Here is a 14,894-nt window from a genome sequence, read left to right on the forward strand (position 1 = left end):
ATTTACACAGTCTTATTACTCTTCAAAAATCCTCATCATCATCATCATCATCAGCCCATAGTCGTCCACTGCTGAACATAGGCCTCCTCGAAAAACTTCCATTCAGATCTATCCTGCGCTGCTGCAATCCAGTTGGTACAAATCCTCTTTATGTCGTCAGTCCATCTTGTGGGTGGTCTTCCCGGGTTTCGTCTATCCGCTCTCGGTCTCCATTCCAAGATTTTTTTGGTCCACCTATCATCTCTCATTCTAGCGACGTGTCCTGCCCACTTCCATTTAATTTTGGCTATGTGTTTTATTATGTCTTCTACACCACTTCTTCTACGAATTTCTTCGTTTCTTACCCTATCTCTTAACGTTATGCCCAACAATGATCTTTCCATTCTACGTTGCGTCACTTGTAGTTTTCGTGCAGATGTCCTTGTTAGGGTAAGTGTCTCTGCGCCATATGTAAGAACAGGCAGGACACATTGATTAAAGGCTCTTCTTTTTAAGCTGATAGGTATATTATCACCTTTAAAAATATCACGTAGTCTTCCATATGCTGCCCATCCCAGAGTTATTCTTCTTAGCAGCTCAGCAGTTTGATTGTCTCTGCTAATTTTTACCGTATGTCCAAGGTATATGTAGCTGTCAACAACTTCAATTTCGACGTCTTCTACCTTTAAAGGATGGCTCGGAACTAAATTCGTCATCATTTTGGTCTTTTGGTAATTAATATTTAGACCTACTTTACGTGCTGCATTGCGGAGTTCATTCAACATATCATTGGCAGTTTTTAGGTCATCTGAAATCAGAACAATATCATCTCCGAATCGTAGATGACTGAGCATCAAAAATCCTACAACACTATTACTGAAAAAAATTTTTATCGCCCAAAATGAAGGAGCTATGTTTATAAAACTATTTTTTTTTTTCGAAAAATTCGAATAGTCCCCTTATAGAGCATTTTCAATGTACCTATATAATACCACAGAGCCGATTCGTATACTGGATTACTAAAAAGCTATTTGTATGTGTATTTTTATATTTGTAAATTCGTATTTTTGTGTAAATAAATGTTCTTGTAATTCTTTAATTCTACTTTTTTTCTGTATAGATCTATTAAATTGTCTACTTATAAAAATTGCACTGTTATTAATGGTGGTTTTTAAGGGTTGAAATATTATGATATTATATCCTAAAGCATAAAACAATCATTATTTAACCAGTCAAAACCAAATTTTACCTATATTAAAGTTTACAATGTTTTTATATAATTTTTGACAATAAGGGTAGTTTACACCCCTAAAAATAATCAAAGACCTTGAACATGGTATAGAATATGAAGTAAAGGGTAAGATGATCCTAACCCCAAATTTTTATGTAAATTGATGCAAGCCAAAATTATTCTTTTAGGATAAGTAAACTTTTCATATATAGCTCCAACAAGGGTGGTTTTAAGGATTGAAATATTGTGATATTATATCTTAAAGCACAATATTAAAGTTTAAAATGTTATTTTATAATTTTTTACAATTAGGAGTGGTTTTCACTTTTAAAAAACCAAAAGTGTACAACGGCTAAATATAGAAAATGAACTAGAGGGTGAAATGAGCCTAATCCCAAATTTTTGTACAAATCGATGCTGGACGAAAAAATTGCGAGGTTTTGCCATTTTCCAGCTTCATTTCCTCGACTAATTAATTTCTTGCGAATCTGCCAATGTGCTACCTATTCTCAAGGTAGGACATAGAACATATGAACTGGACTGACGAAAATAAGAAAATTTACTTTGACGATCAATTTACTTTACCAAATAAAAAAAATATGACATTCAATTAGTATAATTACGGATAAATGGAATATAAAATTAATAACGGCTCATCGCAATTTCATTGTTTCATGCAAACTATCCAAATTCTATTATTTTATTTCAGTAGACTGATAATTAAATATTAACGTTACATAATTGGAAAATTAATTTACGCTTTGAGTAATTAATCAATTTATTTGTTTACTCTTAATATAATAATTTGCTATATACATAGTTACAATTCCTAAAAATGTAATAAATAGAAACGCTTATTATATCTATATATCTTTGATACAATGTGGCCTAAACATTCCAGCTTTTTTGTTTTGATGTTCTTCATGACTTCCCAATCCTTTTGTAGCCTTCTTTTACACTTATTTGTAACTCGTTGGATTGATTGTTGGATCCATGGTATTTTCAAAATACTTCTACAGCACCACATTTTAAATGCTTCCAACTTCTTTATATTATCCACTTTTAGTGTCCAGCTTTCCAGTTCATACAACAAAGTCGAGAACACGTAGCATCTTAAAGCTCTTATCCTCAGCTCCATAGGAAGGTCTCGATTGACAAACATTTTTTTTATTTTTATAAATGCTTATCTTGCAATTTCAATGCGTGTCCTGATTTCTCTACCTTGGTCTTTGTTTTCATTTACCCAGGTTCCCAGATATTTGCACTTATTCACTCTTTCTACTTGTTTTCCCTCGATATCTAGCTTCCCTTCCTTCCTTTCCTTGTTAGAGGTCGCTAAATGAATACTTTGGTACATTATTTTACTAAAATTGCCATGGTAGGGTTTGATTCAGTTCAGGTTCAGTCTTCTTACAAGTCTGTCTGATGATGGGTAGACCCAGAAACACGTGTCAGAACGGTAAGGGCAGTGCCGGATTTACCACTAGGCCGACTAGGCCACGGCCTAGGGCCGCAAGCAAAAGGGGGCCGCAGCATTTTGTAAAAAAAAACTTTTTTGGTAAAAAAATTTTTACTCATTGAATTGAAATCAGTAAACAATTTTTTAAATAAGAGAATGGCTATTCTACTCTACACGTGGTACGAGATTTTATAATGTTTTGATAAGAGTAGTAAAACATCGCAAAAACTGTTCAGACTTGAATGTGACTTGCAACATACAAATCTCTAAAGGAGTACGCATTGAGCCTGAGAGACAACTTTGATTCCTATGAAAAAAGAGGAAAAGTGTTGTCGAAAAATGAAACCTATATTCTTGAAATAAAAAGACGCCCGAAAAGAAAAGCTTTCCTTGGCTAAGACAAAGAAGATGAATCCACTGAACCCCACTTTAATGGCAAAGAAGACTTAAAGATTTATACATTCAATGTTGTAATTGACACGTTTTATTCAGAATTGGATGAAAGGTTCGAAGTTTATTTCAGTTTTAATGAAAAAATTGGATTTTTAAACAACTTATTGTCAATTTCTAATGAAGAAATCAGGGTAAAAGTTTTTATTTTGACTAAAAAGTATCGAATCGACATAGATGGTGACTTTGGACAAGAGTGTGTACAGTTCAAAGGCTTTATTGAAGGTATATTTGATGAAGAGAGAGAACCTCATGACAACAAGATTACCAAGCCTCCGAGGAATACCTACACTTTTGGAGTATCTGAAACTCATTTATGAAAAACAGTTAACAACATTATTTCCGAATATGGACACGGCTTGGCGCATTCTACTATGCGTGATGACATCTAATGCATCTGGAGAAAGATCATTTAGCTTCAGCGTGTTGAAAAGAATCAAAAACTACTTGAGGAACTCGACTTCTAACGAAGATTCTAGATTGTCTAATTTAGCTAGTTTTGTTTCAAATGTTGAGCTTTTTCAAGCCTGATACTTTAAAAATTTGATTAAAGATTTTGCAGCCAAAAAGCTAGAAAAGTGAGTGTTAAGAGTTTAGATATGATATTTATTATGAGTATGGAGTGGAGTGACTGTCAATGTTAATCACTAATCCAACTTTATACAAATTAAGAATTTAAGAACATGACATTGACGTTTTTCAGTATAAGAGAATAATGAATAATGAATTGAACGATCTAGAGGTTTATTTGTTGTATTCTTATGCCTGGTTGCACCAACAGATCTTAAGCTTAAGGCGTGCATTAAAAAAACATATGCGTTGCACCATTGAGTCTTAGATCAATTTTCAGCTCGCTACAATAGATTGTCATGTGGATTGCATTGATAAGAATTTAAAATTATGGTGCAACGTATGTGACACTTAAATCGGCCCTATCTATAAGCTGAGCTGGGTTAAGCTGGATCTTAAGATTTGTTGGTGCAACCAGGCACTATTATTTTTATTTTTCAGCACCGTAGCCTATTACTAGCACAGTTCATATTTTATTATTTTGCTTGTTCTTTTACTTATAATGTCTTTTTAACTCAATGAAACAAATGGTATTTAATTTTAACAATTAACTACAATACTAATTAATAATATAATAATTTTAGCAATATTAATAGTTTTACAAATAACTGCTGTTTGCTAACATTTTGAATTATATATTTTCCATCTTCTTCTTAAGGTGCCTTCTCCATTACTGAAGGTTGGCTATAACTACAGCAAATTGCTCTCTATCTTGAGAGGTTCTTAGTATCGAATGTGTGTCCATACCTGTCCAGTCTCTCACGTTCTTCAGCCAGGAGCATTTTCTTCTTCCTGAACCTCTTCTTCCTTCCACTTTCCCTTCCATTATGAGTCGTAAAAAGTTGTATCTTTCTGCTCTGTCAATTATGTCTAGATAACTCGTTTTTCGGTTTTTTACAATATGTATTTATAAGTTCTCTCTCAGTATCCAGTCTTCTCAGCACCTCGTTGTTGGTCACGTGATCTGTCCAAGAGATCTTCGCAGCATCCTTCGAAAAACCAACATCTCAAAGGCTTCTATAAATATAGAATCCTTTTTATAAATTTTCTTTTTCGAAATTTCTATAAATATAGAAATTGTTGTTAGAGATGTTTTGGGGTTTTAGCCAAATTTGCAAACCAAGATTATTTTATTAGTGAATACATTTCAACCTATTTATGTCCATATTCAACTAGAACATTAGAGGCATTTCTATTCACTTATGTTATACTTTGTATTACGAAATTTAAAAAGTAAAATTAAAATAAACGTTTTAATTATTACTATTATTATTAAGTCTTTGTGCTTTAATTACATAATCGTGAAGTTATCGGGGGCCGCTCGGGGTAATTTGGCCTAGGGCCGCAAGTACCCTAAATCCGGCACTGGGTAAGGGTAAGAACAGAACAAGTGGGTCGCGGTGGAGGTGGAGGTGGAGGTCGCGGTCGATGTCGATATCCATGTAAAACAAACACATTGTAGTGAATGGAAGAGAACAGAGCAGGTAAGTCGCGGTGGAGGTTTAGCGCGATGCCATCCAGGAGGTTTACATCGATGCTTTTGAAAATAAAATGAGTTTGTTTTACATGGATGTCTACTGCGCGGCCTACAAAGATGCTTCCCTGTAATTGGTCCGTTCGAAGCCAAGTTGTCATCACCTGCGCTATCTGAGTTGATACTTTTTATATAATTCCTTTTTTGTATTCAGCTTATTTTTGAATTTCTAATGTAATTAAATTCAGTAAATTCTTGAAATATGAAGGAGTGAAGGAGGATCTGATTATTTACAGCTGACATTTCATCACTATCATCACTTGACTGACACAACATCGCAAAAGCAGTCTTTTTGTCATTCAAATTTCATTAAACTACTTCACTTGATAATGGTTCTAGCTCGACTGACAGCGCAGGTGATCTCCTTGCAATGTGCTGTCGACATCGACCGCGACTTAACTAGTAGCATCCACCGCGACCTACACCTTCACCTCGACCTACTTATTCTGTTCTTACCCTAAGAGTCTCGAATTGAATCGAAACGCAGTAGTCTATATTTATTGTAATATTGTGTTCCTTTGACATTTTAAAAAATTATCATTTCAACCGCAAAATGGCTATTTTTATATCTATCGATTGTTTTCCTTCTTGCTGCTACTAATAGATTTCCGCTCTGGATGATCGTATCGAAATAAATAAATTTTCATACTCGTGACCTTTTGAACTAACACGAAAGCATCTGTTTTTGCATGTTAGTTAAAAGTTTCAAGTTTATGCTGTGTGTCAAGTTGTCGTATCTGTTTTTAGGAACAACACGACAACTCAGACCGTTCGTAAAAAAAACGAAACCTCCGCAACAAACAACACGATGTCACGATTTGTCCTGCGGATCTATAAGTGTGGCTGAAAACACTGCGAGTTTGTTTTTGCAGTGTTTATGTTATGAAGTATCCAGTGGGAAGGCGGTAAAATCTAAGATAGACGGTTACAAAAATACAGTATTTTTGAAGTTATACTTCTTTAGGCTCGAATGGGAAAATGTTGAGGAGTGAATTTTTATAAAAACGACATATGAACTACGCGCCCACAGACAGTATTATTGAAGTTAGCTGCTAAATCTTTCAAATTACATAATATGTATCAGTGCAAATAAAGTGTAAAAAATATATTGGTGTTCTCAGTAAATATAAATATTTATTATAATTTTTGTGTCTTTGGATTTGTCTTCGTCGGGAATAGCATAATAAGTAGGTATAAACAAACATATGATGAAAAGAAGATTAAAAAGCAATCTTAATATTATTAGTACAATCTGTGAAAATAATTCATTGTGAATTCAATTTTACTGCCATATCACACTGACTTACACGGTTGTCGCCCGATAATCGTAGTCAAGCAGTGTTTACCGCGGTTATATTTTGGATGGATGACCGCTTAGGAACACCTCAAGTTGTTGCTTTGCTACTTTTTCTTAATTTTTGGTATTGTTTTAATAATTTTTTTTTTGAAATTTGGTTAGTATTAAAATTAGTTTAATATTTAAATAAAATACAAATAAACTGTTTAAAGTTTATTTATTTCGTTGAAATCATATAATACAAGTATGACTTTTTGCGTGAGTACAAAGTACACACACATTCTTTTTTGTCCATTATTTTCCCTATTTTTTCAACCATAGACATATAATTAAACTGAGTGACGATTGCGACAGAGAAAAATGAGGCTATTAGGTGGGAAGTCTCTTTCTAATCGACGGGGGTTTATCCAATGACGTTGGGTTTATCGATCACGTCACTTTCACACTGTCCCCGATTGGATGAACTCCTCCGATTAGAAAGAGACTTCCCACCTAATAGCCTCATTTTTCTCTGTCGCAATCGTCACTCAGTTTTAGGTGGCATCGCGCAGTCTAGGTATTATAATATGTCTATGTTTTCAACAGGCATGTTTCTGGGTTACAAGTTTAGCAAAATAAACGACCAAGCTGCAGAGTACATATTTTGTGAGGGGTGGTTTCAAGCAGACAGAAAGGGAGAGCCTTGGATTTAATTTCTTATGTGGTATTGATGGGCACATGGACTATGTTCGGAAGCTGAGAAAGACGCTTAGGTTTGCGATTTGTACAAACCCAACCTAAGGTACTATTACTAAAATGTTTAAGCGTAAAAAATTGAAAGAAAAAATACACACAAAACTAAAAAAATTGGAATTGAATTATATAAGTTGTCGATTACAGGCACAAATCTTATTTATAAGGTACGTTAATATCAACAAAAGCTAAAAGGTGCTGAACACTTAACATAATGGATAAAACATACTGTATCGATTGTTAGCGCAAACCACTCTTGCCGCTAAATATTTAAATTAAACTTCAAAAAACATACAGCTGTAACTTCTACGCAGGGTGAAGAACCGTTATTGCGCATATGCGCATGACAGTACGAGCAATTCGAAAATGGGGATAACGTACATCGTACTGTCCGCGAAGATAAAAAACTTCGACTAAATCAATAATCGGAGTGATACAGAAATTTTCAAAAGTTGCTATTTAGGTGCATGGAAGAGTGAATGGGGCTCCAGATCCGGAGACGACAACAGCAAACGGTGAGTACCCGTTTCTTTATTAGTTGTGTGTGTCTCACCTGAACTGATTCATAGAGTTAAAGGTAATAATTACCCTAAAGAAATTAGAAAGCTAATCGAAGAGAAAAGACAACTCAGAAGGATCTGGCAAGGCTCTAGAGCTCCACCTAATAAAACAAAACTAAATAATGCTACACAAAAGCTTAAAAGAGAAATTAGAAATCATAAAAAAAAATCAATTAGTAACTATCTAAGAGAATTGACAGCACAACTGATTATTCCCTCTGGAGAGCCACTAAGAAATTAAAACCACAGAGAATGCAAAATCCTCCACTAAGAAATACCGATGGAAGCTGGGCAAAAAGCAATTTAGAGAAGGCTAATAAATTTGCTGAATATCTCGAGGAAACATTCCAGCCAAATGAAGGTGATAACACACTACAATGGGAAAATGTCACACAGGAAGAAGGTGAAATTAAACTAGTCACTCCAAAAGAAGTGGCCGACGAAATTAAATCAAACATCAATCCCAGGAAAGCACCTGGGTTTGACTTAATTACTGGGGAAATCTTAAAACAACTTCCTAGAAAAGCCATATAGACCACCAGTAAGGATCTGTTTTTAGGTGGATGTGAGGAGGTGGCCTTCAGATTTTTGCGGATAAAGTTATAACTTCGTTAATAATAATTGATTTATGCTCCTTCTCAAATATGCCCGGAACATTAATAAAAAAATTCAAATATTTAAAAATTTAGAATAACATCGATTTTTTTCTACTTTTTTTGTTTATAACTTTAAAACGATTCATTTTGGAACAAAGCCGTATAAGAATAAAACAAAGATAATTAAATTTTCTATCAGATGCGATTGGTTAAAAATGTCTTAATTTATCACCCTTGTTGCAAAATAGCAATAAATATAAAATAAGGAGGCAAAACAAGCTTGTCCTTATTCAATGATTTTCCATCACTTAGGTTACACTTGGAATCTTCCTAATTCGCTTAGAAAATTTTTGTAATGTGCTAAAACCGTACATCGAATTTCATTAAAATTGACTTACTAGATTTTGAATAATAATTTTGCAATCTAAACTTTTTTTTAAAAATTAAAATTTTTTAAAATCTTGCACAACAAAAACTAGACCATACAAAGATTTGTCAATTTTTTTACATATAAATAAGCACTCCACCTATCTAATGCACTTTACAGAATTGAAATCGGATTATTTAAGCAGCCTCAGCAATGTTTTAAAGTTATAAACAATTCTTTGGCTTATAAACAAATTAGTGCTGTGGCCAGGAGGGGGTGCTACGCGCTCTTTTATTTAGATGGACTTACCCAAGATTTTTATGTATTTTTTGACCCGTAGAACACGATTATTTTGGGTAACAGTTGATCCGGATGTCGATAAGATTGTTATAAACACAGAACTTGAGGAATTACAAATAACATCGATTTTTCGCAAAATAAAACATTTTTTTTGCATTTCTTGGGTAATTCTAAGCACAAAATGTTCTTACAAGTTTTTCGTAGGATGCATAGTTTTCGAGATAAACGCAGTGGAACTTTCAAAAAATCGAAAAATTGAAATTTTTGAACGCGAATAACTTTTGATTAAAAAATAAAATAGCAATTCTGCTGACAGCATTTGAAAGTTTAAGTCAAATTATACCGGTCTTAATTATTTGCATTGCTAAAAATTTTTTTTTTTATTATTAAACAAAGCTATTTGTTTATAAGCCAAAAAATTGTTTATAAGTTTAAAACATTGCCGAGGCCCCTTAAATAATCCGATTTTAATTCTGTAAAGTGTATTAGATAGGTAGAGTACCTCTTTATATGTAAAAAATTAGCCAACTTCTAAATGGTCTACTTTTTGTTCAGAAAGATTTTTAAAACTTTTTTAAAAACATTTAGATTGCAAATTTATTATGCAAAATCTATTAAATCGATTTTAATGAAATTTGGTACAAGGTTTAAGTACGTTACAAAGAATTTCCTAAGCGAATTACTAAGGTTCTAAGTGCCACCAAAGTGGTTAAAAACATTGAATAACAACAGGCGTATTTTGCCCCCTTATTTTGTATTTATTGCTATATTGCAGAAAAGGTAATACGTTAAGACATTTTTGACCAGTCGTATATCATACAAAATTCAATTATATTTATTTTATTTCTCTACGACTTTGTTCCAAAACGAATCGTTTTAAAGTTATAAGCAAAGAAAGCAGAAAAAAATCGACGTTTTTCAAAATTTTTAAATATTTTAAATTTTTTATTAATGTTCCGGGCATATTTGAGAAGGAGCATAAGTCAATTATTATCACTGAAGGTGTCACCTAACTTTATCTGCAAAAATGTCTCACATCCAAAAATAGACGTTTTTTCACAGATCCTTACTGGTCTAATAGTAAAACTGACATATCTTATAAATGCCTCGTTTAGATTAAGATATACATATTCCCAAGATATGGAAAGTGACCGAGGTCATAATGATCCTTAAACCTGGAAAACAACCAAATGCAATATCATTGTACAGACCGATTTCATTACTACCCGTAATTTCAAAGCTGTACGAGCTTTTGCTGAAAAGGTTGAAACCTCTTATAAATGCTAAGGATCTAATTCCACCACACCAGTTTGGGTTTCGAGAAAGTCATTCAACTATCGACCAAGTCCATAGAATAACGGATATAATAGAGAGGTCGCTGAAAGGAAAGAAAGTTTGCTCCGCTGTCTTCCTCGACGTGGAGCAAGCTTTTGATAAGGTATGGCACGAAGTACTTAAATACAAATTAAGCAGGATTTTGCCAAGACAATACACAGAATTATTGGAATCTTATATATCAGAGAGAGTTTTTAGGGTTAAGCAAGAAGAAGCCTACTCGGGACTAAAGGAAATCAATGCAGGTGTACCACAAGGTAGTGTGATAGGACCGGTCCTATACCTATTATACACTAGTGACATCCCTGAAGTAGATCATAACACAATAGCTACCTTTGCTGATGACACTGCCGTCTTAGCCGTAGGTGAAGACCATGAAGAAGCAGAAAGAAAACTACAAATATCTGTTAACAGACTTAACAAGTGGACTAAACGTGGGCGAATTAAATTAAACGAAATGAAGTCAGTGCATATCAATTTTACAAACAAGAAAAAACAATACATTCCTGTTAACGTAAATAATACTCGGATACCATACGCCAATACCGCAAAATATTTGGGTATTACACTAGACCAGCGATACTCAACCTTTTTCTTTCCTGGGCCACATAGTAGCTATTTCCACAGCTTGCGGGCCGCAATCAAGATGAGGTTGTGTACAGGGTGTTTCATTGGGAAACGGAAATACTTGAATGGTGAATAGAGGTAAATGAGGCGGTTCTAGACATACTTAATTTATTGCTCCACCGACTTTATAACCAAGTTACAGGGTTTTATCGATTTTGCCCATTTCTTTCTGGACCCATAACTTTAGAACCACCTTGTATATTTTTTGATATTTGGTACAGATATGTCACATTTAGAACCCAAACCACCCAACTACTAATCACAAGAAAAATCCAGGTCCGGAATAAACAAAATTATAAATCCATTGTGACCAATAAAACATCCTGTATATTGAAATTTTCAAAACCCGTTTGCACATTTGAAAAGAGCTTTAATGGAGCTTCCATTTTTTGCGCAGACAATTCAATGACTTTAATTTTGAAATTATTTAGAAATTTTTAGGAACTCGTACTTTCAAAACAAAAATTTCGATATAATTATTTCAAAATTAATGTCATTAAATTGTCTACGCAAAAAACTGAAGCGAGTAATTAAATTTAGTTTGTATGCACTTTTTAAATGTGCAGACGTATTTTGAAAATTTTAATATACAGGGTGTTGTTTCAAGGTCACAATTATTTTAATTTTTTTTTTGTTAATCTGGGCCTGAATTTTCCTTGTGATTACTAAATAGTCGTTGCAATGTAGTAAATAAGTATTTATTATTTTTAAAATGAGTAATTGTTAATTAACTTTCATAATTTATTATTAAAAGTTAATAATACCTTGCTTTTTAATCAGAGTTCTTAAAAATGTCAATATAATATTTAAAATTAAAGTCATTAAATTGTCTTCCTCACTCCCAAACACGCCTCAAATACATCGGCACACTATCAAATAATTAGAAAAAAACACGTGAAATTTGACAAATAATTTGATCACAGGGCCCTTTAGTTAGCATTCGGGCCGCATAAAAAACGCTCGAGGGCCGCATGCGGCCCGCGGGCCGCCGATTGAGTATCACTGCACTAGACGGTAGGCTACACTGGAGGGTCCATGTTAAAAAGAAACGAGTACAGCTTAACATTAAGTATAAAAAAATATATTGGCTATTGGGAAGACAATCCAATCTCTCGATCTACAATAAAATACTTTTGTACAGATTATAAAACCTATATGGACATATGGCATCCAGCTATGGGGCTGCGCTAGTAATACTAATTTAAACATCATTCAACGATTCCAAAACAAAGTGCTAAGGAACATTGTCAACGCTCCATGGTACTATAGGAACAGTGATCTCCATAGGGACCTAGACATGAATACTGTTAACAAGACCATAGAAAAATTTGCCAAGAGTCACGAACAACGACTTCTTCAACGCGTCAATGTTGAGGCCATCCAGCTCCTCGTCAACACGGATCTAGCTAGAAGACTCAAGAGAAAGAAACCCTTCGAGTTAGTTAAGTGAAAAATAGTGCACGGTGCAAGTGATGGTACAAGTTAACATTTGTGCAATATATTAACAGAACCTAAGGGGTACTATTGAGTTTGTCCTTAGTCTTAAGTTTTTAGTAGTAATTTAGGTTAGAAGTAAGTTGCTCATTGATCACATTATTTGATCAGATTATAATGTTCTTAAGCATCTTATTGGTGTTTAATAAATAAAAAAAAAGTTGTGTGTTTACCGGATCATCATTATTATATTATCAATTTATGTTAATTCACTAAAATAAAATTAGCAGACCTATAATATATGTAGTTCACGAAGGAAACAGTCATAATATAAATACCGTGCGCTAACATCGGTTATAAAAACCTAAACCTATTAAAAATTGAAAAAAAAAATTATGCAAACAAAATGCCTCACCTGATCCAATGGTGGCCTCACATGCCTATCCCCCATGCCGCTGTGCAGCCTCGAGGACGTCGAGGATGACACCGACATCGTAGGCGGTTGCCCCAAGGGTGGCCCCTTCGCCGGGAGTATCCCGTTGGTGCGATGACTGGTGGTACTACTGGTACTACCATGCTTTACTGGTTGGCCTGGGTAGCCGCCTCTTCCACCGTAGGGCGGCTTACCCTCGGCGTTTTTCATGTAACCGCCCCGCTGATGGTTCGAATGGTGGGGTTGATGGTGAGGCTTTTTGAACTCCGGCCGCGAGTCAGGTGGTGGCTGAAGCCTGAAACAAATATGTAATAAATTACTGAAGGACAGTTTATAAATCCTATATGTACTCACTAAACGAAAATAGTGTTCTGTATATAAGATCTTAATGTGTAATGGTAGTTTGTTATAAACATTCCAATTTCATCTGAAAATTCGGCGAAAAACACTTAAATGACTCTTCGATTAAAATAAACAAAATCCGAATGCTTATTTTACTCAGCTCAATTGCTTTAGCCAAATCACTTATAGTTGTTTTCGAATTACGTCTAAAAAGCACCGATCAACCTATTCATCATTGAGTGTCAGCCAAAAAATCATCCAAACGTGAGAATTGAGCATTCCCGAATTACATCGAGAGGCAGTCAGTCGAATTGAAGGAGACAAGCCATATCTCTTTCGATTCTGAGCAACGCAGCCTCGTTCTTTTTGTGTTAGACATTGTGTCTTACTAATTCGCAAGTTAAAGTGATATAAACATTCTGAAGTATGCCTATTTTGATGGCATATTAACTTTGTATGTCTATATTCGGCTAGTTTCCACCAATGGTGGACAAACATTTTAATGATGATTACGAATTAGAGCAAAGAAAGTTAAACAGATTACCAGATAAGAGACTATCAGCCATAATTCTCGCTTGTATTTCTTTTATATTTGGTCGCGTGGCGAACGTCGCTACTAGATATTGGAGTCTTTCTCTCCTTAGAATTTAGATATTTTTCGTTCTGTGATTTATTGACAGGTATTATTCTTGTATGTATTATTGTGTATCATTTTGTCAATCAAAGATAGAATAAAAATTTTATTTTTTTTTATATAACGCGCAACGCGGGCACATAAATTTGATACACCCTGTATATTGATTTGTAACTATTTATTAGAATTTAGTTTTTAAGCAGTGGATTTATCCTTAATGAGTTTTGCCTGAAGAATTAAAGACATTAGTAAATAAAGTGATGTGAATAGACAATTTATTTCGGGATTATAATTTTAAAACGGTTGCTTTGTTACGGGGAGGCCAAAAGCCACAGGTAATTATCATATTTAGAAAAGTAAGGTAGAGAAAGTTGGAATTTTAAGTCTCTTTGTTTAAGCCCCAAGTAAATTTGTAGAATTCCCGAAAAGTAATTATCATGAGTAGAAGTATTTATTTTGGAAGGATGCATGGGTTTTTCCAGTGAAAATTTTGGAATGGGGATGAGAGAAGGTTGAATGTTCAGATAGTTTAGGAAAGGAGTTTATTATGTGACCGGCATCCGAGAAGGGCAGTCAAAGTTTTCGTAAATAACAATAACTGAATAAAAATGGTATACATTTTTATTATTTTTATTTTATAGTCGTATTACTTCGTAGAGTAACCAGGTGCATTTTCCGTTGGAACTTTACCAAGCTGCAGACGGGGGATGTTAATTGCATAGTGTAGAATTACTTCCCTTAGTCTTCACTGCAGCATCCATTTGGCTTGCAAATTGTAGAAGCCTTGGAGGTGTCACCAGGGAAATGTACCAATAAGTTTTCAATTTAAACATCTTTTAGTAATATTTTTAATATTTTCAATATTATTGTTGCTATTAGGATTGAAAACTACTTCATCTTTCAATTGGCAGATGACGCTAGTCACCTAATACCTTCACTTCGGTTGCAATGGGTAGGAGAGACTCTCGACGCTGGTCAGTTAGGGTATGGAGAACAGTGCCTACGTTCTTTCCG

General features: G+C 34.2%; 1 protein-coding gene across 6 annotated transcripts in view; it reads right to left on the bottom strand.

Annotated features, from left to right (window-relative positions):
• The window catches only part of LOC114349504 (AF4/FMR2 family member lilli), a 692,430-nt gene that overhangs the window by 279,652 nt on the left and 397,884 nt on the right, over positions 1-14,894 (bottom strand). For all 6 annotated transcript variants that reach the window (XM_050647824.1, XM_028299898.2, XM_028299899.2 and 3 more), the window contains one exon: positions 12,887-13,199. In XM_050647824.1, the coding sequence (XP_050503781.1) occupies positions 12,887-13,199 (313 nt within the window). The remainder of the gene's footprint in view (positions 1-12,886; positions 13,200-14,894) is intronic.

Source organism: Diabrotica virgifera, chromosome 3, assembly GCF_917563875.1.
Source record: "Diabrotica virgifera virgifera chromosome 3, PGI_DIABVI_V3a".
In the NCBI taxonomy this organism is placed as follows: Eukaryota; Metazoa; Arthropoda; class Insecta; order Coleoptera; family Chrysomelidae; genus Diabrotica; species Diabrotica virgifera.